A 23,156-nucleotide genomic window follows, 5' to 3' on the forward strand; every position below is an offset into this window, starting at 1 on the left:
CAGTTATCTTTAGAAAAATAAAAGGATAGTTATCTTTAAAAAAAATAAAAGGATAGTTATCTTTGGAAAAATAAAAGGATAGTTGTTATCTTAAAAAAAAATAAAAGGATAGTTGTTATCTTTAAAAAATAAATAAAAGGATAGTAGTTATCTTTAGAAAAATAAAAGGATAGTTATCTTAAAAAAAAATAAAAGGATAGTTATCTTTGGAAAAATAAAAGGATAGTTGTTATCTTAAAAAAAAATAAAAGGATAGTTGTTATCTTTAAAAAATAAATAAAAGGATAGTAGTTATCTTTAGAAAAATAAAAGGATAGTTATCTTTAGAAAAATAAAAGGATAGTTATCTTAAAAAAAATAAAAGGATAGTTATCTTTGGAAAAATAAAAGGATAGTTGTTATCTTAAAAAAAAATAAAAGGATAGTTGTTATCTTTAAAAAATAAATAAAAGGATAGTAGTTATCTTTAGAAAAATAAAAGGATAGTTATCTTTAGAAAAATAAAAGGATAGTTATCTTTAGAAAAATAAAAGGATAGTTATCTTTAAAAACAAATAAAAGGATAGTTATCTTTAGAAAAATAAAAGGATAGTCATCTTTAAAAAAAATAAAAGGATAGTTATCTTTAGAAAAATAAAAGGATAGTTGTTATCTTTAAAAAAATAAAAGGATAGTTATCTTTAAAAAATAAATAAAAGGATAGTTATCTTTAGAAAAATAAAAGGATAGTTATCTTTAGAAAAATAAAAAGATAGTTATCTTTAGAAAAATAAAATGATAATTATCTTTAAAAAAAATAAAAGGATAGTTATCTTTAGAAAAATAAAAGGATAGTCATCTTTAGAAAAATAAAAGGATAATTATCTTTAAAAAAAAATAAAAGAATCTTTAGAAAAATAATAGGATAGTTATCTTTAGAAAAATAATAGGATAGTTATCTTTAGAAAAATAAAAGGATAGTTATCTTTAAAAAAATCTGTTTTTTCTGTTTCATGTTGCGTTTAGATTTATTAGTATTATCTTCTTCTCAATGATATATTTCATAAAAATTCAAACGATCGAATTAAGTTGGAACACAAATTTGTCATATGAAAATTTAAATGTCAGCGTAAAAAACGCAAATTTTACGATGTTTTATTTTTTTATTTTTCAGTGTATTTACTCAGTAGGTTGGGCAATATTATTGTTTAATAACTCTAAAAAAAATGCCAAAGTTACCTCTAAAATCAATTTGATATTATAATTTAAAAGACAAAATAATTAAACAGCTCACGTCCATTTTGATTATTTTATAATTATTTATTTTGGTTGAGTATTTTGACCTCAAATCCAAAATAAAGTTTTGTATGAAAAGGCCTCCTGTACTTCTACCCTCCTTTCATTCAAATCGTGGCATTTTTTGTATATTGAAAGACCAAATTCCTCCCCCTCTAAGGGCGGCATACCATAAAATAAGGGTGTGCTATTTGCCTGCCGGTGACCCCATTTAGCACCGATCCGAGTAGGTCTCGGAGTGGGGGCAATCAAAAAGGCAATTTGTCCCATATCCCCTTCAAAGGCTTCAGGGAAATTGGACTGGTAAATATAGTCGGTATTCATTTCATCAAAGTGTACAACAATAATAACAATATATACCTACAAATGCCATCTATACCTGTCTATTTACGCTCGAACACCGTAGGTATGCCTATATTGAAATAAAATAATTATGTGATACCGCACAAGACAATCCGCATTAAATGAATTCCCAGGACTGTCAGTACCGTCCTGGTGGAAAAAAAATGAAGTGGGTACTGTAGGTAGCATATCAAGTACCGTTACTTTTTTCGTGAAAATGTCTTTCGTTCATCACTGGGTATAATTTGTATTTTTCTGCTCAGCTTACTTTTTAGAGCAGCTCCAGATCTACAAGACGACGCACGAATAACTCATGTAACACATTCAGTTACGGAGTTACTGACTCGTCTTCTCTCCAAAATCACTCGTTATTGTCGTGCAGAGTGATTTTGAAGGCTCTTATCTGACTCCCCTCCTCGCTCGATGACATATGCACACTAAAAAGCAAATGATAATGGTCTATTTTTAGCATATAAACACTACTTGGCGCCACAACTCTTGGGCCACGAGATATATTTGCATATTTGGCGACAACAAAAGCATTTCGTCGTTAACTCTGGCGGGACCTTAGTATGCGTTTTGAAAAAAACCACTATTCAGAGTTGAAACATTGCTTGAGATGGCTTTACCCGTGTTGTTGATTAGATCCGAATAGCCAGGTATTTCCCTTCTTATTCTTCCCTTTCCCACTCCTTTTAGCCTTATAACATGCCCCAATGTTTTTAAAATAATTAAAATTGAATTGAACTCTCACCTACTCTTATCTTATTCTGAGTATTAACATGGCTGGCCCGACTAGTATTTGTTTCGCATGATCGTGGCAACAAATAAACAATATTACTTGTTTTATTCTATTTGAAACGTGGTCTAGTGTAGTATTACCGACTATTAGCATTTATTGACCATTACCGATCTGATGATATTCCATATTAGCGTTGTGCTGCATTAAGTAAATACGTTATCTCAATTGCATCGTTTTAGTGACACTGCTATCAACTTCGCATTTCAGCCTAGCAAATTCTTCAAAAAACTTGTATTGACCAATATTATTTTATTTTTATTTTAGCGATAAAGCAAAATAAAATTTTGCTTTGTGCAGATGCATGTACTATTATTCTTGCTTTTTAAAGGAATCAATTTTATCAAAATTATATTTTAATAATTAAATATGTCGGCAGTCGACGGAGCAAGTTTCATTCCCCCACATCATGCAATCTCTGAGAACAATAATTGTACATAAAATTAGTGCGAGAAGCAACTACAATAAATAGTCCATGGAGTATAGTCTTGTATTTATTGGGTACGCGATATCGACCAAAGTAAAATCACATCAATAGTAGGTACGCGATGATTAATCATACTCAATAGTCACCAGGCCAGGACTGTCCAAATGTCCGTTAATGATTTGAAATAATAATAATAAAATATTGTAAATTTTTCTTCGCAGTGACAGTTCTGGTAGTTAGTAATTGCATTAAATCAATATAATTTATATTATCAATCAAATTGTTATTTATAATTAATGTGCCTTAATTTTTTTTTGCTTTTTTCTTTCAATGAAACTAGGGCGATGATTGAAAGCGAATAATAAATAAAACTAATACGTATTAGTAAACGAAGAAATTTGAACATGTTTAGCTTTTTTAAATGATTAATTTTTGTCTTCAATTAATTTACCTTAATAATGAACTTTTGTCTGTCATCGTGAATTAATGCTTTTTTGTAGTCATATTTGAAAAGTGTGTAATATTACATTTCATTGGCGCAAAGTGTCAACAATACGCATGTTTATTTTACATGTATGCCAAATACATTTGACGACCCCTTAGGCAGAGCCTAATAATAAGCTTGTTTACTCTGAACTCACTTCACGGTTAAAGTTAATATTTCAACATTTACATTTGTTCATTTCCTTCGAACAAATTCACGATAATATTCGTACAACGTATCTAAAGATAACCAAATATATTATTATAGTCTTTGGTATCATAGAATAAAGAATAACACAAGAAGTGCCCTTTGGGCGTGTTTCGTAATCCGAATATGAGCCGAATTTCTGCTTATATTTCCATACAAAACTGTGTATTACCATGATTGTGAAATTCTAATGGAATGGTGATATACATTTTCAGGCAAGTGAGGCAAAACGCGTGCTAAACGGTTTAGAACCAAAAGGTACAAAGTCAGTGGCACATTTGTTTCCATTCAAATTTTCTTGTTTATTCTATGCCCAATTACAATGCAATTTTATCATCAACATAAATAATTCCATATGAATAAGACAAAAATGTATCTAGGACTATTTAATGTCATTGTCTAGGCTAGGACCAAGGCTCGTGGAAAATGTATTTAACAAGGTTACCTCTTCCAGGGGGTAAAGCGGTGATTGACTAGAAAGTCGTGACATAACTGTATGTCTGTCTCGACACAGGTTTACCCTAGTGAGACAGGCATCGAAAAACCACTTGTAAAAACTTTATATAGATAAATAAAAAATAAAAAAAATAAATAAAAAAACTAGACGCCCATTTTCTACTGGGAGATTTGAATTTACTCCAATACAAGTGGCGTCAAGCGACTCTAGCCAAACGCTTTTACATTTGATTTATTTATAAGGTGTTCGTTATATTATTTATTTATTTATTTATTTACGCCCTAATGGGCTTTTACAAAAGTAGTTAACAAGTAATACAGTTGTGTTACATAGTTTACAATAAATTATGATTTTTGATTAAATTAAGGTAAATTCAAATTAATAGTGTGGATTACGGAAAGCTAAATATGTATTAAAGAACATATAAATATAAAAACAAAAGTGTATTCACTACGGAGTTGTGAATTCACACATCTCAGTAAAATGATTAAAAAGATTTCGTTTTATAACTAATACGGAATCTTTAAACATGTCTACAATATTCCCAAATTTATTGCCAAAATGATGTAGTCTATTTATAGGTGTATGAGCTTCATAGTTGGTTTTAAAATTGTCACAGAAAAATGTAGCACTTTGCCTCGTATTTCTAGTCGGTACGTAAAATTTTATTTTGGCGCGAATTTCAGGGTTTTAAATGGAATTATTAATAATTTTATTTAAAAGTACAAGGTCAGAGATGATCCCCCTATCTGATAGCGTTATTTAAGTGTTGTTTCATCAAAAGAACATAGTTAATATTTTGAATTGGAATATTCAGTTTAAAGTTAATAAATCTTAGAAATTTGTGCTGTACCCTTTCAATATTGTCAGAATGCGTTTTATACAATGGGGACCAAATATATTTAATTATACTTATATGTTACAGCTAATGTTCGGAATAAAAGGGTAAAATCCCAGGAATATTTGCAAATTAACTTATGCATTGATGATGCAGAATCGAGGTTATTTATTGGCTCCTTCTACATATTTCCTTTGAAGACATTCAAATTGAAAGTTTAGTTAATATTTAGCAAACTATCGTGACAAAGATATGATAGGGAAACTGTTGAGGATAATTGCATTTGCACAAAGAGTCACACGTGGTGGTGGGTACTCTCAGCATCACCTTAGTGAATGTCGTAAAAGACCACCATTCTGAATCGAAGCGTTGCTTAAAATGGATTTAACCGTAATTGGTGACATGTGATTAGCTAGGTACTTCTTCACCTTCCTCTTTCCCATTTCTTTCCACTCCCCATACCGAAATAGCCCAAACTCTTTTCATCACAGCTAAATGGAATAATACAACGTATTTATAAAACAAACTAATTATAACGAAATAAGCCAAATTAAGTCCCATGGACCGACATGATCACCAACACAGAAATTCTCAGGCGGGCTAGAGCAGAGAGACAACTGCTTAGATTAATAAAAATCAGGAAAATTTCATATCTGGGTCATGTACTTCGATGGGAGAAGTATCACTTGCTCCAGTTAAAATTGAAAGGCAAGATAGAGGGTCGCAGAGGGCCTGGTAGGAGACAAATGTCTTGGCTGCGAAATATACGAGAGTGGACCGGCATTAGAAGTGTGGAGGAGCTATTCCGGGCAGCGCAAGACAAAGAGACATTTTCAAGAGTGATCGCCAACGTCGGGGGGACCTGATACGGCACATAAAGAAGAAGCCAAATTACAGCAAGTATTTTTTTTTAAATCAACTCCACACAGGAGGTCCTGAGGAAAATAAATTTCTCAGAGCGTATGTCATTTTTGGAGATGCTGTGCGGTGGGTCTTTTTAAGAAGATGAGGTTGTACAAATGGATTATGAAGAGACCATTATTTAGGAAATACCAAAAACCTTGCCACAGCTGAACTGTTGAACTCAAGAACGAGTCGTAGAAACTACCCGTTCTCGTGAGATAAATAATGTCAACCAAGTATAAATGTTGGGCGCACGTTAGTCACGTTTCCCGGGCATGCACCTGTGCCGAAAGGATTAAAGATTCTAGTTCCTCGGAGCATCTTCCATTGAAATACCGGTAGAACAACGTTAACATTCCCATCTAGCCTCTTTGCTCTAAAAAATGAAATCCGCTTGTTAAAACAGAGGAAATCTATCAAACGGACTGCCCGTTTCTGCACTGAGTCAAGGATTTTGTCAAGTATTTTGGGGCTCCAGGCCAGAGGTGGCTGACAAATTAAACTGTGGTTTAAAATAATGTAATGGTGATCTATTCAAAGTATGTACAAACCTACTTAATTATAACTACTTATTATATATACATAAAATTGTATTTAATAGCTGACGTGTACCCGGCGTTGTTCTGAGTTATGAATGGTTTGGATTAAAGTTTTGTGTTTGTGAATTGTGTACCTAAAAACTGGGTGTAGTTAAGGAGGAAATACATAGTAATCATAGACATATGAATATTAGTAGACCTGCCCTAAGTGATTAAAAGCGTATTATCCCCACTCCCCATACCGGTTCCATTGGAGCCGGCTGGGCTCGCGTATGGCCTCAAGTGAAATTTGAAAACGTGACGTCATCATTCTTGTGCGAACTATGGTCGAGGCATCATCGGTTCATTTTACGAAATAACACGGCAAAATGTTGACTTGTGATATGAAAACTTGTAAAAATAGATGTGAAAAAGAGAATAAACCCAATTGTCGTATTACATTCCATAAGTAAGCATTATTTTACTTTATTTTAAGCTTATTCACACCGTATTATATGGATCAGTTTTAGAAACATATACTATCACATCACAATGTAGCGATTCTCAAGTGTGCTCATCGTTGTTTACTGGGGTAAGTAAATTATGAAACATTTGTAAAAGTGTCTTAACTAAATACTCTGAAACTAACTACGACTCTGCAAACAGAAGAAATTTACTTTGCCGAATTTGGACTTCGCAAATTAGTTCATAACGTGGCGAGTAATTTGCGCTCCCATGTAAAAATGTCTATTCATTCAAAAGCAGATTTTACTTTTAAGAACTAAATGGTGATATTATAATGCGAGATGCCTATTTACTGTCAGATTGATTTATTGACGAATCACAGTCAGCTTAACCCCCTTCGTTCTTCAACAGTTGATTTTACCCCTCGCCATTATCTTCTCGTCTATTAATTCCTATGTCTGTGATAGTAATATTATTATTAAGAATTAAAAAGTTTTTTTAAAAGTTTGTTTGACTTGATCGCGCCATCTTTTTGTCGGGCATCTTCGACGTCTTGTACCATTCACTTCCACGTCATACGTTCTCCTTACCCCCCTTTCTTCGGTCATTAAATACGCCTAGCTTTACCATACATTTGTATTTGTGTCACGTGACCGCGCCATGTTTTCCTCTGGCGTCCCCGACTTTTCTACCTTTCACTAATATACACCATATTGTTACTGTTTAAAAATACATTATATCGACTTTAATTCGATTCCGTATATCATTCCAGAGTAGAGATAATACGTTAAGTCTTCCTCGGGCGTACCTAGGGTTGCCAACTCCCGTTTTATGAATTAGAGGATATGATACGATTAAATAAAGGACATATGATGAAAATAAAGGACATCAATATATTTTTTTTAAATGCTGTTATGGTATCAGTACTTACATTTATTAATAAAAAAACATTGTTAATACACAATGTTAATCGAAGCCAAGTAAGTAGTACGACCTTAATTAGTCATTTTGCATTTAAAGTAATAAATAAAGTTAATACTTGGTATTACTTTTGGCTGCTCTGAGAACTTCTTCGTTTTCTATAATGAAATTATAAAATTGTTTGCATTTCATGTTGAAGTTCGACTTTATTTGTAGTTCTTTTATTTATTTATTTTTATTTATTTAATATTTGTATGTTTTTTATAATAAATATACAATTATACATATTATACAGTGTTATCAAGGTAAATAATAATAGCTTTTCCTCACCATAAACGAGACGAGGCTCTTGTGTTCTGCTTTTACATTATTATTATCAATATTTATTATTTCGGTTTTTGGTCCACGTATTCGTACATAAGGAAAAAATCATTTCGGCTTGGGCTTAAGAAACGGGGATTGAAAATACGTATTGTATTATTTTTAGCAGATTCTTGTTTTCATCCATAGATTTGAGAATCTGAATAAAAAAATATCAAGAACATTTTCACACTTCTTATCGTCTATAATTTTCGTCCGGAGAGGCTTTAATATACAGAACTCTTCATACAATCCATCAAGGTTAATATTAGGTATCAAAGTATTGTCCTCTATTGAAGATTTTAAATTAGAGGACAAGATCAATTTTTGGGTCTGAAATAGAGGACGTCCTTTAAAATAAAGGACGTCTGGCAACCCTAGGCGTACCTGACATTTTCTACCATTCACTACTGATTACCACATTTTCTACCATTCACTACTGATTACCACATTTTTACTGTTAAAAATCAACATTTTCTCGACTTTAATTCGACTCAACAAAAACATAAGTACGAAGAAATTAACTTAGATTTACCAAAAACATTACATACCCAGTTAAAAGTAAAAGAGATCGAACCTTTCGGCTTCCAAATGGACTTCCCGAAAAGTGCCTGTGGGAGCTAACCTTGTTAAATACATTTTCATTGGCTAGGACATAAAGAAATTAATAATCTTTTCAGATATGCAACATGAACCAATCATAGTTGCACCCGCATATGTTGCACAACAAAGGTAGATTAAATATGTGTCAAACAATAGGAGAAAGATAATTATTATAATGATTGGTACTTCCATATTATCAGAAATCATTTTGAAAAATCTAACCTCAAATTTTCAAAAATGTTCTAGATACGTTGGAATATTTCTTTTATTTTAATTTAATATTATAGAAACAAACATTGATTTACGGAGATGAAACAATATACAGGAATAAGATACTTCATGTTGGGTACCTATGATGTTTCCTTGTAATGTCTGCTAAGTGGTATGTTTATTCCTTAATTACCAGGTGACTTGTGTAGTTTATAGGTGTGTGTGACGTGTGTAATGTATGTGTGAGTGTATGTATGCGCATTGAATAGTTAAAATTTTTTCATGATAGCACGATATACCATAATTATTACCTTAACTAGCGCAGACCCGTGAAAAATCACAGGATAGTCTGAATTCTTGACGAATCAATTCCAATTTTCTAAATAATTATTTGTTATAAACACTATGCAGGTTTATCATACAGGTTGTACACAAGGGACGTACTTTTCTTACTTTAACCAGTGATCCTAACATTATTTGGTGTAAAAAATGTTAACACTATTGTAACATCCTGTATTATAGGAAGGTACTTCATCGCTTGTCTAAATTCTTCACACATTGTTCCAATTTTGAAATGACACTTAAATTTGCAAAAGCAGATTTGAGTTCATTGAACCAGAGTTACGCAGGACAGACATTATTTAATATATGCTTATATTTGAGTGTATCAATAATAATAAACATAGCGCCCTTAAGGTGATTTTCTACGAAAACGGCGCTATATAAATTAACCAAATATTATTATTCAGAAATCTAAACTGTTTAGTTGGTTGTATCATTTAATATAATATTAACGTAATCATTTTATCATTTTTACAAGTCTTACAGATCCCGCTGTAACCTCTCCCTCTATCTCGTAGTGGAGCTCTCAGCGGCAGGACCTTCATATTATTATATACACAATTTGGGCACAACGAAGTCTTCTCTGTTTAACAGCTGAATTTCCATTTCCTGCAACGGTGGTCGGTAACAAAGTTTCCTGCGGTTCTGGGCAGCGCGGTAGTTCGGTCAGTCTCCGCTAGTCGGCGTCGCGGCGCCGATTTCCCCGTCCCCGACGCCATCTATACGGGTTTTCAGAAAAGCGTCCATGCGCCTGATGTCCGATGTACTCGCGCCGAACTCTGTTCCGAATTCCGTTGTCAGATTCGTCCAATTACTCGATATAAAGTTAGTGTTGGAATGATTTACGTTTAGCCGCAACCCACCGCGTTGCGCTCAGCCTGCACATGTTGAGTTTCGGGTAATCGCCTGACAGTTTACGTGCGCTAGAGTTCGCGACCTCTGTTTGTAACCACCATGTGAAAACATTCAAGTTTGCCTAAGTTTCGTGTTTCGTTCGACGCCATGGTTCGCTGAACAATATCCGCGAACCTGTCATCATTAGCACAGTATCTTGGATTCCCCCACGGCTCTGATACCATCCTAACATGATCCCAACAGCTGCTGTGCCTTCTGACAAGTGCAGAGTTGGTGTTTAAGATTCGCTCGGCCGGTATCGATTATTAGTTTAATGGAGTGACAATTGTAAATTAGACGAAAATTTACGGTTTGTTAAACGATTCGTGTAGAAAAGACGATTCTCTTTCACTTTAACAGTCACTTTCGATGGCGTAATTATTTTTTTTGGTGGGTTTGTACTTATGTTTGACATCTTGGTTGTTATCTGACATTTCATAGTAAGGTTTCTAATCAGTGATAAATAACGTTAAGTGATTTTTATCTCACATTCTTACGAATGTTTATGTAGCGTGACGTTGTCCAAATTTGTTTTCAAAATAAATAGAATTTGAATTCGTCCAGAAATAATTCAATCTAAAATTTAACTGTGAAAGTGGTAGTGACTTGTGTTATTTTTAAAGGAAGAGTCATCGCCGGCGATCACCGACTACACCGCTGAACGCGTCACCGTAGAAAACCTATTTAAATGGATCGGATCGGTAGACATAGTAACGCTTAGGGCCAGTGATTCATCCCTATCGATCTCCTCGCTGACATGCCCGAGCCTACTGTTAGAGATCTGTCGTCCCTCGAGTGCCGCGACTAGAGAACTGGAAAATGGGATGTTACTTGGCTGAAAAGTCTCGCGAGATTCCTTTAGAGACCCTCACGTCCGTCGTTTCCATCAAATATATTCCGCAAAGGGACAGACCCTGGGGGCTGAGAGCCCAGGAGATTCAGTGTGTACACACAGTGGTCCAGCAGCAGCAGCAGCAGCAGCAGCAGGCCTGCCGCGGGGGGCACGCCAGAGGGCCGGCGCTAGCGTAGGCGGGCCCCGGGAGGCCCCATGCGCCCCCCGGCACCATGGCCTCCCTGGAGCTGGAGATCCTGGACCTGAGTAGCGAGGACGGCGCGTGCGGCCGCCGCCGCAAGAGCCAGCGTCGGCGCAAGAAACGCACGCGCCGCCACTCGGACGGCTCCGACTCAGCGGACATCAACATCAGCGTGAACCACGAAGGGGAGGACGAGGAGATGGAGCTGGAGGCGGGCGCGGGAGGCGAGCCCCGCGGCCGGCCCTCGCTGCGGGATTCGCTGCTGTCCGTGCTAGGCAAGCTGGTGGTGTGGAGACGGTGTGAGCCGCGGCCCCATCCTCACCCCCACCCACGACCCCACCCTAGGCCTAGCACCAGCACGGACTACTTCAAGTCCTTCTACGACTGCGGTTCGTCTTCTATTCTCTGTTGGACTCTACCGATTCAAACTTACTGCTGACTAGTTAACCACTACTACTAATCACTGAATGCTGATCACTAACCAATGACCATTGTCATTGTACTACTTATTGGTTCCACGTCGGCGGTTCGTCCAATGCCATTGCTTCATATTATTATTCTTCGTAAGCCTTCTAGCGTCTGGCTCTGGCCAGTGTTGCCGATTCAGTTCTTTATTTTGGTATCCCACGCATACCCTGATGTCTGCATTGTTGATTATTGACCCTTACTTGGCCACATTGCTGGCCATTTGCATTGCTTTCGAACTACACAATTCTTATTGTTAGAATCTACCAAGCTATCCCAAAGACGCTTTACACCGTTACAATATAATTACTATACAGGTGTCCCAAAAATAGTGTCAAGCGGAAGTCGAGAGGTAGAGCACCCCCGTATGTCCCGCTATTTTTTGTAGTTTTTGAGTTATGATTTCTTTTCGTATTTTTTTGTGAAACCTTGACTTGAAGAGATTATTAGTCACAGAACCATTAATTATTGAGATACATGCTTGATTTGTTAGAAAGCTTAACAAGTCCAAAAAAATCTGTAAGTCAAAGTTTCACAAAAAATACGAAAAAAAATCATACATCGAAAACTTAAAAAAATCGCGGAACATACACGAGGGTGATTTTGGTACGTCTAGGGGTGTTCTACCTCTGGACTTCCACTTGATACTATTTTTGGGACACATATATATGTGTAGTTTTATGTACATAATTACTATAAAACTCCGGTTAGCAAACTTATCTTAAAAATGACTGTTTTTTACATAAAAGAAAACTGATATATTATACCTATATATTTTCAGATATCTCAGACTGTATATATATCGTGAAAATATTCAGATTATGTTGGATAATGTCAAGAATTAAAGACAGAAAACGTTAAATAGAATCTAAATTTTCGCGATTTTATAGTTAGAATACGTACTTGTGATTTATGCAGCGTCAACTCCTAAGACTACAGTTGATGCTCCACAATTATTGTCTTCTTCACACCACCCCCTTATGCTAATACATACGTTAGCAACGGACTCGAATAGCTAGAATAAGCTCCATTTCGAAAACTGACTGGACAAGTGAGCAGACGCTTTCGTGAGCAGTTAAGTGGTCAACCACCTACCATTTCCACTATCTCTATTCTCTATGCTGTTTTCCCTATTTAAATCAATACCCACGTCGAGTGCAGTTGTTACCACCTCACACCCAATATCAGGAGGCTCAAACTGCAAATTTGCAGTTACGACTTACCATTTATAATAACCGTGCTGATTGGATTATCACGGACAGTCGCGATGTAATTGCGTGAAGTTTAATATCATCATCATCAAACATAATGATTATTTAGGTTGTGGGTGATTGTAACTCTGGTTCAATGCACTTGGATTTGTTTTGAATTTAAGTATCGTTTTCATAATTTTTACTGATTGTGTATGATTTATCGTTGATTTTTCACGGGTTTGCGCCAGTTAAATATAATATTTTGTACCTTTCTTTACTCAAGCATGTGCTTCAATTATTGTTTTATATATGTTATTATTAAATTCTGCAAGCATTTTATTTTTTATTATTGTGACAGCTTTTTCGGCGTTCAAGGCCATTTTCAAACTAAAAATTTAAAAAAATATCAAATTCATTTGAAATATTTCAAACTATATAAAAAAATATTTTACAAATGCAAAATGTTGTTTCATGGAATTATTTAAAATCTTTCTCTGTTTCTAACACTTACAGTACAAAATGAGAAAGCACAACTTTTACGAGAACGGCGCCCAAGGCGTTAAAAATGTATTTTATCATGTCAATAAATTGCATAGTGTAAATTGCTGCTGGAATATGATTTCTGGTAGCAACATTGATTGATATCACGTTACATCAAGACTTCCAATTGATTTTTCATGTCACTAAACTCATCGAATTTATGATAGTTAAATTATATAGTCATCAAAATAATAGTATTATCATAAGAAACAAATATAGTAATTTAAATAATAAAATTTAAAACGAGCTACCTACATATTATTATAATTGTATCCAAAATTAGACTTAAATGCAGACGGGCCTTTATATTTAACCACCAAATAATTATACAGTGATTTGATGCCCAAATACAGGATTTTCCAATAAGAGGTGTTATTTTGATATTCAAACGTAAAAGATCAATGGTTTCGTTACTTTTGTGGCACGTAGCGCCGTCTTGTTGAAAGTAAACGTTGTCCAGATTAATACCATCCAATTCCGGCCATAAAAAATCATTAATCATCTCTCGATAGCGATCCATTCACTGTAACTGTTGCTCCAGCCTCATTTTCGAAAAAGTAAGGTCCAATGACTCCGCCGGACGATAAACCGCACCAAACATTCACACGTTGAGGATAGAGAGGCTTTTCAACAATAACTCTTGGGTTTTCCGAGCCCCAGCTGCGACAATTTTGCTTGTTGACGAAGCCACCGAGGTGGAAATGGGCCTCATCACTCAAGATGATTTGCATTCACTCAAGTGAATTTTAATAATTTCAATGCGTTGTTGAAGCGTGTATCGTTCCATTTTTATTCATGGCGTAGTTTCCACTTGTCAAATGTCAAAAAATGACAGCTTCAAAAGTAAAATCTACCGAAATAGCGGACTATTCAAAATAACACCTCTTATTGGAAAATCCTGTATATGCAATATATTCACACTCTGGGGTGTTAAGAGTACCTGACTTGCTTTAAACCAGTTTCCTGACATTATTTGGAGTAATGTGTAAATGATTCAGTCTCCAGTGACATTTTTTGTTGTTGTTGTTTTTTTTAACAAACTTAATGAAAAATTCTTTCACGTGTTGTCACTGGTCATTCACCCGAGTAACCGCCCAACCCTAACTCAAGCCACATGTCATCTATCTACATGTTTACTCCAAATAACCTTATGAATTACTGGTCAAAGTAAGTCGGGTACTTCTCTTAACACCCTGTGTATTTATCACACTCGCCTTTTACCCGTGTTTTCCAACGTTGGTTGTATCAAGGAGATTCTATATAGAGGAGGAGGTCTACCAAATACTTACTACTATGCGTACAAACGTATTATTTTTACATTTGTTTTTCGTTGTTTTTTAAACGCTGTTATTATTTTTCCTCCTGTAATAATAAGTTTTTTATTTTTTTTACAGAAACAGAAAGAAGAATACGAGCTAATAATAGAGAATTCAACTCACAATTTCATTACGCTGTATGTATTATTTTTATTTATTAAAAATTACATTCATATATTTGTGTACTTGTTTACAGGTAACGTTGGAAGCCTTTTGTATTTTTATTACACCTGTCGCTGTATATTTTTATACAAAAAACTTAGATATCTTGTCAATCATGACGATCCTTACATTCTGTGTTTTCAAATAGATTTTACATAATTAATTCCTTTTTTTGGTCCCCTGGATTATATAAACGATAACCATAGCAATCCGTCAAACTGTCGGTGTTTTCAAAGCGATATCTTTTTGTACCTCCATATTATCTTCTGGACATGTCGGTGTATGTTCAACAAACCCAAAACATCTTATATCGTTTGTTTCATTACAATATCTCTTTCGAATTACTGATCTGGACCTATAAAACCTATAACCATGACAACCCCTCAAACTGTTGGTGTCTCCTTCTTTTGCTTAGCACAATATCTCTTTCTTACTCCAGATCTCCTACACATGTTAGTACATTTTCAACAAACCTAAAACATCTTAAATCGTGTGTTTTTCATTGAAACACATCTTCTTGCTGTTGTTTATTCCTGTGTTGTTTTCAGAGCAACTACATCAAGACCTCCAAGTATTCCCTCATCACATTCCTGCCGCTCAACCTGCTGGAGCAGTTCCAGCGACTGGCCAACTTCTACTTCCTGTGCCTGCTGGTGCTGCAGCTAATCCCGGCCATCTCCAGTCTGACGCCCATCACCACCGCCATCCCCCTCATCGGGGTGTTGGCTCTCACTGCGGTCAAAGACGCTTACGATGACTTTGTGAGTATTTCTATTGGGTTTCGTGACTAAAGAGAACAGTGACAAAACACACAATAAAGAAATAGAATAAACAAACCTTACCTATTATTTTATTTTGTTCTGTTTCATTGCTGTTCTGTTTTACAATTTTTTTGTAATGCCTCTGGGTCTCTGGAGAACATGCGAGCATTCTAATATGATCATTGTTAGAATAATTTGCGATGCGATTTTTACCTTTATGCTTCGAAAAATGTATGAAAATCAAAATCAGCAACGTTTGGGCTAATAAACTTTAGGTTCCACTAATATTTTTTTTCTGTTTTATACTCCTGCCTTTAACAGGTTAGAGTTATGTCAAGACCCTAAAATGAAAAATCAGATGTTAAGGCGAAGCTTAATGAATCACTATTTTGATTAATCTTTCTAACGAATTGGTGTACATTATGAATACCAAAAATATGCTTTAGATAAATTGAAGGTTTCCTATCGTTTCGCTTGAGTAGAATACAAATAAAAAATAATTACTCAATAATAATTACTTGAGTAGAATACAAATAAAAAATAATTACTCAATAAAAAATATAAATGGAAACTGCTAAAAAAAATATTTTTTCAATAGAAATGTATGAATAAGTAAAGGAAACAACTTAAAAATAAATAGAGTATTATAGCTAAGATTATCCGTGACAGTTTCACTTGATTAATTTTTTTGCTTTCTTATAAAATTATTTACAAAATACATAAAAACCAGTTTTGTGCATGAAATCGAACGTTTCTAGACTCCGTTTTTCTAGCGATTTTAATGCCTATTACCTACAGTATAAGGTACACCAAGAATATACACATTTTTGGCTTGTAGCATCCTCTTAAAGTGAAATTTCGGAAATCGGATGTGCAACTTTTTTTGACAGTTACTGCTTTTTTGCATTTTATAGTTTATTATTTTACTAGTGGTACCTCCATACTACGTAGCTTCGCTCGATTTTCTACCCTTCTTTTCCATAATATTCCTTCTGCAAAAGAACAATATAACTTATTTTATTAGTGTATATTACCTTCCTATTACATAGAATCGCCTGATTTTCTACCCTTTTTTCCATAATATTCCTTCCGCAAAAGAACAATAAAGCTTATTTTACTAGTGGTACCTTCCTACAACATAGATTCGCCTGATTTTCTACCATTTTTCCATAATATTCCTTCTGCAAAAGAACAATATAACTTTTTTTACTAGTGGTACCTTCCTACTACATAACTTCGCCTGATTTTCTACCCTTCTTTAAAAAGAACAATATAACTTATTTTCTCATATTTTGTGACAGATAAATGAATGACGTAACGATCTTTAATTTTTGAGCCTAAAAATTCCAGTCGGAAAAATCTATGCGGATTTCATGACATGCGGTGTGGCAAAACAGTGCATAAACAGACAGTACAATTTTGGAGGGTTATTAACAAAATGGCGCAACTTACAGAAATGGGGCTTATTTTATTATATATAAGTTTAAAACTTTTAGTTTTATATATTAACTATAAGTAAAAGCATAAAACTAATAATAATATATAGTAGCGTAGGGAGTGTGGCGAACCCATCGCTCAGGGAGTGGAAACAAGACCTGCAATAGCCATCCCAAGCTAAGGTGTGAGCTACAGTGCTCAGGCTGAATGACTTGGGGAACAGTGTCACGAACTGTGCCTCCGAGTAACAGGGTTGCATCTCGGAATATTTAGACCTTACCCCCGCACTGGAGTAGACCTTCTATTTCCCTATATACTCGTGGAACGAAAATTGGACCATTCGAAAACTCTCTCTTTCTTCGCTGGGCCTTCAGAGAACCAAGGGGGAGTAGACTCCTCCGTCGTGGGGCCTTCAATGAACCAAGGAGGAGTGAAGAGGAGAGACGAGACCCTCTTCCCTCGTGGGGCATTCAGGGAACGAAGGAAGAGTGAACTCTTGGAGGAGTGGAGAGGAGAGACTTAACCCTCTTTCGTTGTGGGGCCTTCAGGGAACCAACGGGGAGTAGACTCTTCCCCCATGGTGCCTTCGGGGAACCAAGGAGATGTGAGACCCCCTTCCCTCGTGGGACCTTTAGGGAATCAAAGTAAAAAAAATGGTATATAAAAACGGTTCCATGATAACTGAACACAGTGACAATTCAACATACTTTTAAAAAATGATATAAAGTCATTAGAAACGATGAAAAAAAAATTTAAACCTCACCTAACCTGACCCAAACTACGTTTTTGTTTCATCACTTTCCATGACTTTATATAACTTTTTAAAGATGTGATGAATTATCATTTTGATGAGTTATCTGGTCACCATAAAAACATTTGGAGTGGAGAGGAGAGATGAGGGCACCTCCGTGAACTCTTCCCTTGTGGGGCCTTCACAGAACCAAAGGGGAATAGAGAGGAGAGATGAGGCTCTCTTCCCTGTGGGGCCTTCACAGAACCAAAGGGGAATAGAGAGGAGAGATGAGGCTCTCTTCCCTGTGGGGCCTTCACAGAACCAAAGGGGATTGGATAAGAGAGATGTGACCTGGTAAGACACATTGTGGAACCAGAAGACATAGCCACTATCCAATGACAACCCTGGTGAATTTTATAAAAGGGACCGGGTGACTGTTAAAGGAATGAGGTAAAATGGGAGATAGCACGATGGGCCTATGGCCTAAGTGCTCACGGGAACTACTTGTAAACCGTCTCCGCTTTATAAATGAATAAATAATAATATTGGAAATATGCCAAATAATGCCAAAAATATGGCAAAAGTTAGTTGCAAGATGATATTGTTAATTCTATATTTGAATCTTGAGATCGACAAATAGGTCCCAATGGTCAAATTGACCCTCACTACTCCAAGTCAGTTCAAGGGTGCGTGGATATAAAGCGAGCCATCCTCCATAAGGTGGGTGGCAAGTTGTCTTATTTTAGGATGACCAGATCATCCTTCTCAACAGCTCTCTGGTTACTGTCCTTCCATTAATGCCATTTCTGGAGCTCCGCCAAGAAGTTCTTTTTCCACCTTGACCAAAACGATTGGGTTAGTTAATTTAATTTTTGAGACTGGTTTAGTCTGTTCAGGCATCTCCTTCAGGAATTGCAGTTGTGTATTAGCAAATGAGAAAATGGTTGGTAGTTAAAGGGTAGAGAGATCAGTAGGATCATCATCATGGGACAGAGGTGTTAATGGTCTTGAGTTTAAACAAGCCTCTACTTGATATATTGCAGTATATAATTTTTCATATTTTAATGGAGAATTATCAGTGATTCTCTTTAAATGGTACTTTGCAGATTTTACTACAGCTTCCCGCAGGCCACCCTGATTTGGAGCACGTGGGGGGGGTGGTGAAATTTCATTCTATTGCCCTATCCGCTAAATATTTTTGGATTTTTTCAGCAGCTTTTTTTTTATTTAAAAAAAATTATTTTAGTCGACTATATGCTCCTCTGAAATTGGTGGCGTTGTCCGAATATATTTTTAAAGGCTTACCCCTCCGGGCTACGAAATGTTTTAAGCTGTTCAAAAAAGTTTCCGTAGAAAGGTCAGTTACCAACTCTAGATGTACTTTTGGACAGATTCTTATACTATGGTACTCCACAATAAATTCCCACTCTCATTCAAAAATCACGAAACATTATCTCAAATAAAAAACTGAATACAAAATGTAGGGAAATCAGAAGTAGAATATATACTGACACAGAGTGAAACCAAAACCATTCGACTGCACTAAAAAACACACATATATTTATAATTCTCTCAGAAAAAACTACATAATATATTTATAATTACTTCATATTATTCATACTGTTAAATTTTAATATGTAAATAAAATCCTCTCCGCACGGGAGCTCCCAGTGAAGATACAATAATTAACTCTACTTTTTACAAAAAAGGAACATAATAAAACATTAATTATTATTTTTATATTTCACATTATTTTTATTTTTCATGAATAAAATAATAAATATTGTAATTTTGCAGTACGTGCCAGAGTGGTTAATACTCTCAGGATCGCATAAAAAGTAAAATAATTTTTTTTTTTTTTAATGTGTGTTTTGTCTGTTAATTCCAGCAAAGACACCAGAGCGACTCGCAGGTCAACAACAGGCGCTCCAAGGCACTCCGCAACGGCAAGCTGGTGGATGAGAAGTGGGCCACGGTGCAGGTGGGGGACGTCATTCGAATGGAAAACGACCAGTTCGTGGCGGCGGACATCCTGCTGCTGTCCACCAGCGAGCCCAACGGGCTGTGTTACATAGAGACTGCAGAATTAGATGGGTGAGTCGCGTTGTTCATTTTCCTACATAGAGATGAAAGAGTTATACGGGTGAGTCGCAATGTTCATTTTCTTTCATGGAGACTGCAGAAATAGATGGGTAAGACGCATTGTTCATTGTCCATCATACACTGCAGAGTTAGATGGGTGACTCACATTGTTCATTATCCTACATAGAGGCGTCCGAGTTAGATGGTTGAGTCGCGTTGTTCATTGCGCTACATAGAGACTGCAAAGTAAAGTGGATGAGTCGCATTGTTCATTGTACTACATAGAGACTCCAAAGTAAAGTGGGTGAGTCGCATCGTTCATTGTCCTACATTGAAACTGCAGAGTTAGATGGGTGAATCGCATTGTTCATTGTCCTACATAGTGAGGGCAGAGTTAAATGGGTGAGTTGTATTGTTTATAGTCCTACATGCAGACGGCGGAGTGAGGTGGCAGAGTTAGTTCGTTTTTGCTATCCTAATAGGCAGGTCAACCACAGGCCCTACTTGACAGATTTGATTGAGCAGCCATCATAAAATAACTTGAATATAGTCGATAATTGTCAACTTTTGCACTTTGTTCCACTTGGAACAAAGTGCAAATGTTATTTAAATTTCAATTCTAATACAATGGAATTCCACCACGAATTAACAGTCCAAAAACTAGACTCATTAATTGTCAACTCATCAAAAAATGTAAAATGATAAACGTTTTTCTTACAAACAGTATCCTTCACTCCACTGTCACTTTTAATCATGTTGTTGTATGTCTTTGTTCAACAGGGAAACAAATCTAAAATGCAGACAGTGCCTAGTGGAGACAGCGGAGATGGGGCAGGATGAATCTCTCATCGGCAGATTCGATGGTGAAATTGTGTGCGAAGTTCCAAACAATTTACTCAATAAATTTGATGGTGAGTTCCTTCTCATTTTTTAAATTTATTTGAATCAGCTGTAATTTAAAATTGAATATTTATTTTATACATTCAGTGTGTAACAGCACTTACCCAAGCTTCGGTACAGCCTAGCGGGTCACGGGTTACGCGCTCTGTCTGGTTCCAGCAGCACGGTGACAGGCGAGAAGATGGACCAGGCTCCTCCATTCTTCATCGCGTTCAACACGTTCCAGAGCTTCTCCCGCAGCCCACATTGCCAGTGACCTTGTCCATCCACTATATTTATGGAATAATGAATCGTTAATTTATTCTAGGTGCCTTATCATGGCAGGGGAAGAGATTTCCCCTGGACAACGACAAGATATTGCTGCGAGGCTGCGTGCTTCGTAACACCTCCTGGTGTTACGGGGTGGTCATCTTTGCAGGGAAGGATACCAAGCTTATGCAGAACAGCGGGAAAACCAAGTTCAAGAGAACCAGCATCGATCGACTCTTGAACTTCCTCATTATTGGAGTAAGAAATGTTTACTTGCTTATTTATATTTCTGATTTCTACCCCTTTCCCTATTTAACTTATAGAATAGCTTATATGCATTTGCTTCGTAGATTTAATGCGGTTGAAATAAGATCCTGAATGTGAATGTACCTTGTACAACCATATTACAAATAGCGAATATCCAAAAATTATGGATTTGGACCTTGAAGGCCCATTTTATTTTCTTCTGAGTAATCTTTAGTACTTTGGCGAATGCACGAAAAAAAGAATAATCATTTATATTACACCTATTGAAGCATAAATTAGTTTGTTGTCGCAAATGTTTCTATTTGTAATTTATTGTCAGCAGATGATGTTTTTATTTCTGATTGTTGTGACTTTGTAAAATAATAGAACAAGGTAATATAATGTGAATATAATATGATAAGACAATAGCTACATAATCAACAAGACAATCAAAAACACTAATTTAAATCATCTCTTTGTATGGTATTTATTGTTCTAAAAGCATTACTTATTTATGTTTATGTTTATATGATGTGTCAAGAACATCTTTATAGATGCGTTGATAACAAATTGTTGACTTTTGCATGACATATTTAAGGTCAAATCATTTTTAATTTTTCATATTAGTAACAAAACAACCATTGAATGTTGTGTTAGTAAAATGAAGATACAGGCCAAAGTAAACTGTTTTTCTAAAGCAATTTAATAGATATCCTCTATATGTAGCTGTATAGTGAGTTCATACTTGGTTCATATTATTCAAATAAAATTATCTGTCGTGGTGAGATGACAATGTCTTATTGCATGACACTTTTATATTTATTTAAAAGACCCAAGATTAGAAGAATTTGCCTAGCCATAAGTATTTGACAGACTTTTTTGTTATCAAGTATCAAGATGTAATTTAACTCTAAATTATATTGATGTGCCTATACTTTGTATAATAATAATTATAAAAAACATTTCTAAAGATACACACACGTCTATGGATTTCAATCTTTAGAAAACAGATGTTGGGTGGAAAAGTTATGCTCGCTTCAACGAATTTTCAATGGAAGGAGCTTTGTAGAGCTGGCTTTATTGATGCCTTTGGCACCAGTGGAACGGTTTAGAGACATGTCAAAACGTCAGCTCAACATTTCTTGCACGAGAATTGTTTTTATGACCCATTATTGTGCTTTGCAGAGAATTATTATCTGTCAGATTTTGTATTTTCTCCCTCCTACAACACGGGTTCACTCCTTCTTTTCCTTAAAAAGACCTTTCACACAGCATTCCTAAAGATGACGCAAGGAAACCTGAATACTTCCTTCGCTGAGTAAACATAAAAAGTGACCTATTAGTAGGCGTGTTGACAAAAAATTCATTATTGGTTCAATTCCTCTGTTAGCTAAGTCCATTGCAGAGCAACATTTTCCGCTCATAATGATTATAGTAGGAGTTTTTCAAGTATTGTCAGGTTAGTGTCCGGAAATAATAATAATTGGATCACCTCAAAGGCGCTGATCAGTACTAGCGAGTGATTTTTTTTTTCAAATTTGACTTAAAAAATTCTAACTTGAACTTAATTCACTCGGAAATGGAAGGTCATAGGACAAAATCGACACCAAATATGATGTAGATTCACCAGTTTCCGTGTTTTTTACTTTGAATTCCCGGGCGCCGTGTATATGTATATGTGTATACACTGTATATATTATTCCTAATGTACAATTTGTTTGTTATCCACAGATAGTGTTTTTCCTGCTGTCAATATGTTTCTTCTGCATGGTGGCATGTGGCATCTGGGAGTGGCTGTTTGGCCAGCGCTTCCAGGTGTACCTGCCCTGGGACACACTGGTGCCCTCGGAGCCTGTGGAGGGTTCGGTGGTCATCGCCTTCCTCGTGTTCTTCTCCTACGCCATCGTCATGAACACGGTGGTGCCTATATCACTTTACGTCTCAGTTGAGGTGAGTTATTCTCATCTTGTTCTCCTGTTGGCCATGGCAAGCA

General features: G+C 35.7%; 1 protein-coding gene across 1 annotated transcript in view; it reads left to right on the forward strand.

Moving 5' to 3' along the window:
* The first annotated feature begins 11,110 nt into the window (after positions 1 to 11,110).
* The window catches only part of ATP8B (ATPase phospholipid transporting 8B), a 47,986-nt gene continuing 35,940 nt past the window's right edge, over positions 11,111 to 23,156 (forward strand). The window contains exons 1-7 of the mRNA XM_089643833.1: positions 11,111 to 11,468; positions 14,672 to 14,730; positions 15,304 to 15,516; positions 19,575 to 19,780; positions 20,549 to 20,679; positions 20,976 to 21,175; positions 22,895 to 23,113. Coding sequence (XP_089499959.1) covers positions 11,111 to 11,468; positions 14,672 to 14,730; positions 15,304 to 15,516; positions 19,575 to 19,780; positions 20,549 to 20,679; positions 20,976 to 21,175; positions 22,895 to 23,113 — 1,386 coding nt within the window. The remainder of the gene's footprint in view (positions 11,469 to 14,671; positions 14,731 to 15,303; positions 15,517 to 19,574; positions 19,781 to 20,548; positions 20,680 to 20,975; positions 21,176 to 22,894; positions 23,114 to 23,156) is intronic.

This window comes from Hesperophylax consimilis, chromosome 2 (assembly GCF_061612785.1).
Source record: "Hesperophylax consimilis isolate HC1 chromosome 2, BYU_Hcon_1.0, whole genome shotgun sequence".
NCBI lineage: Eukaryota > Metazoa > Arthropoda > Insecta > Trichoptera > Limnephilidae > Hesperophylax > Hesperophylax consimilis.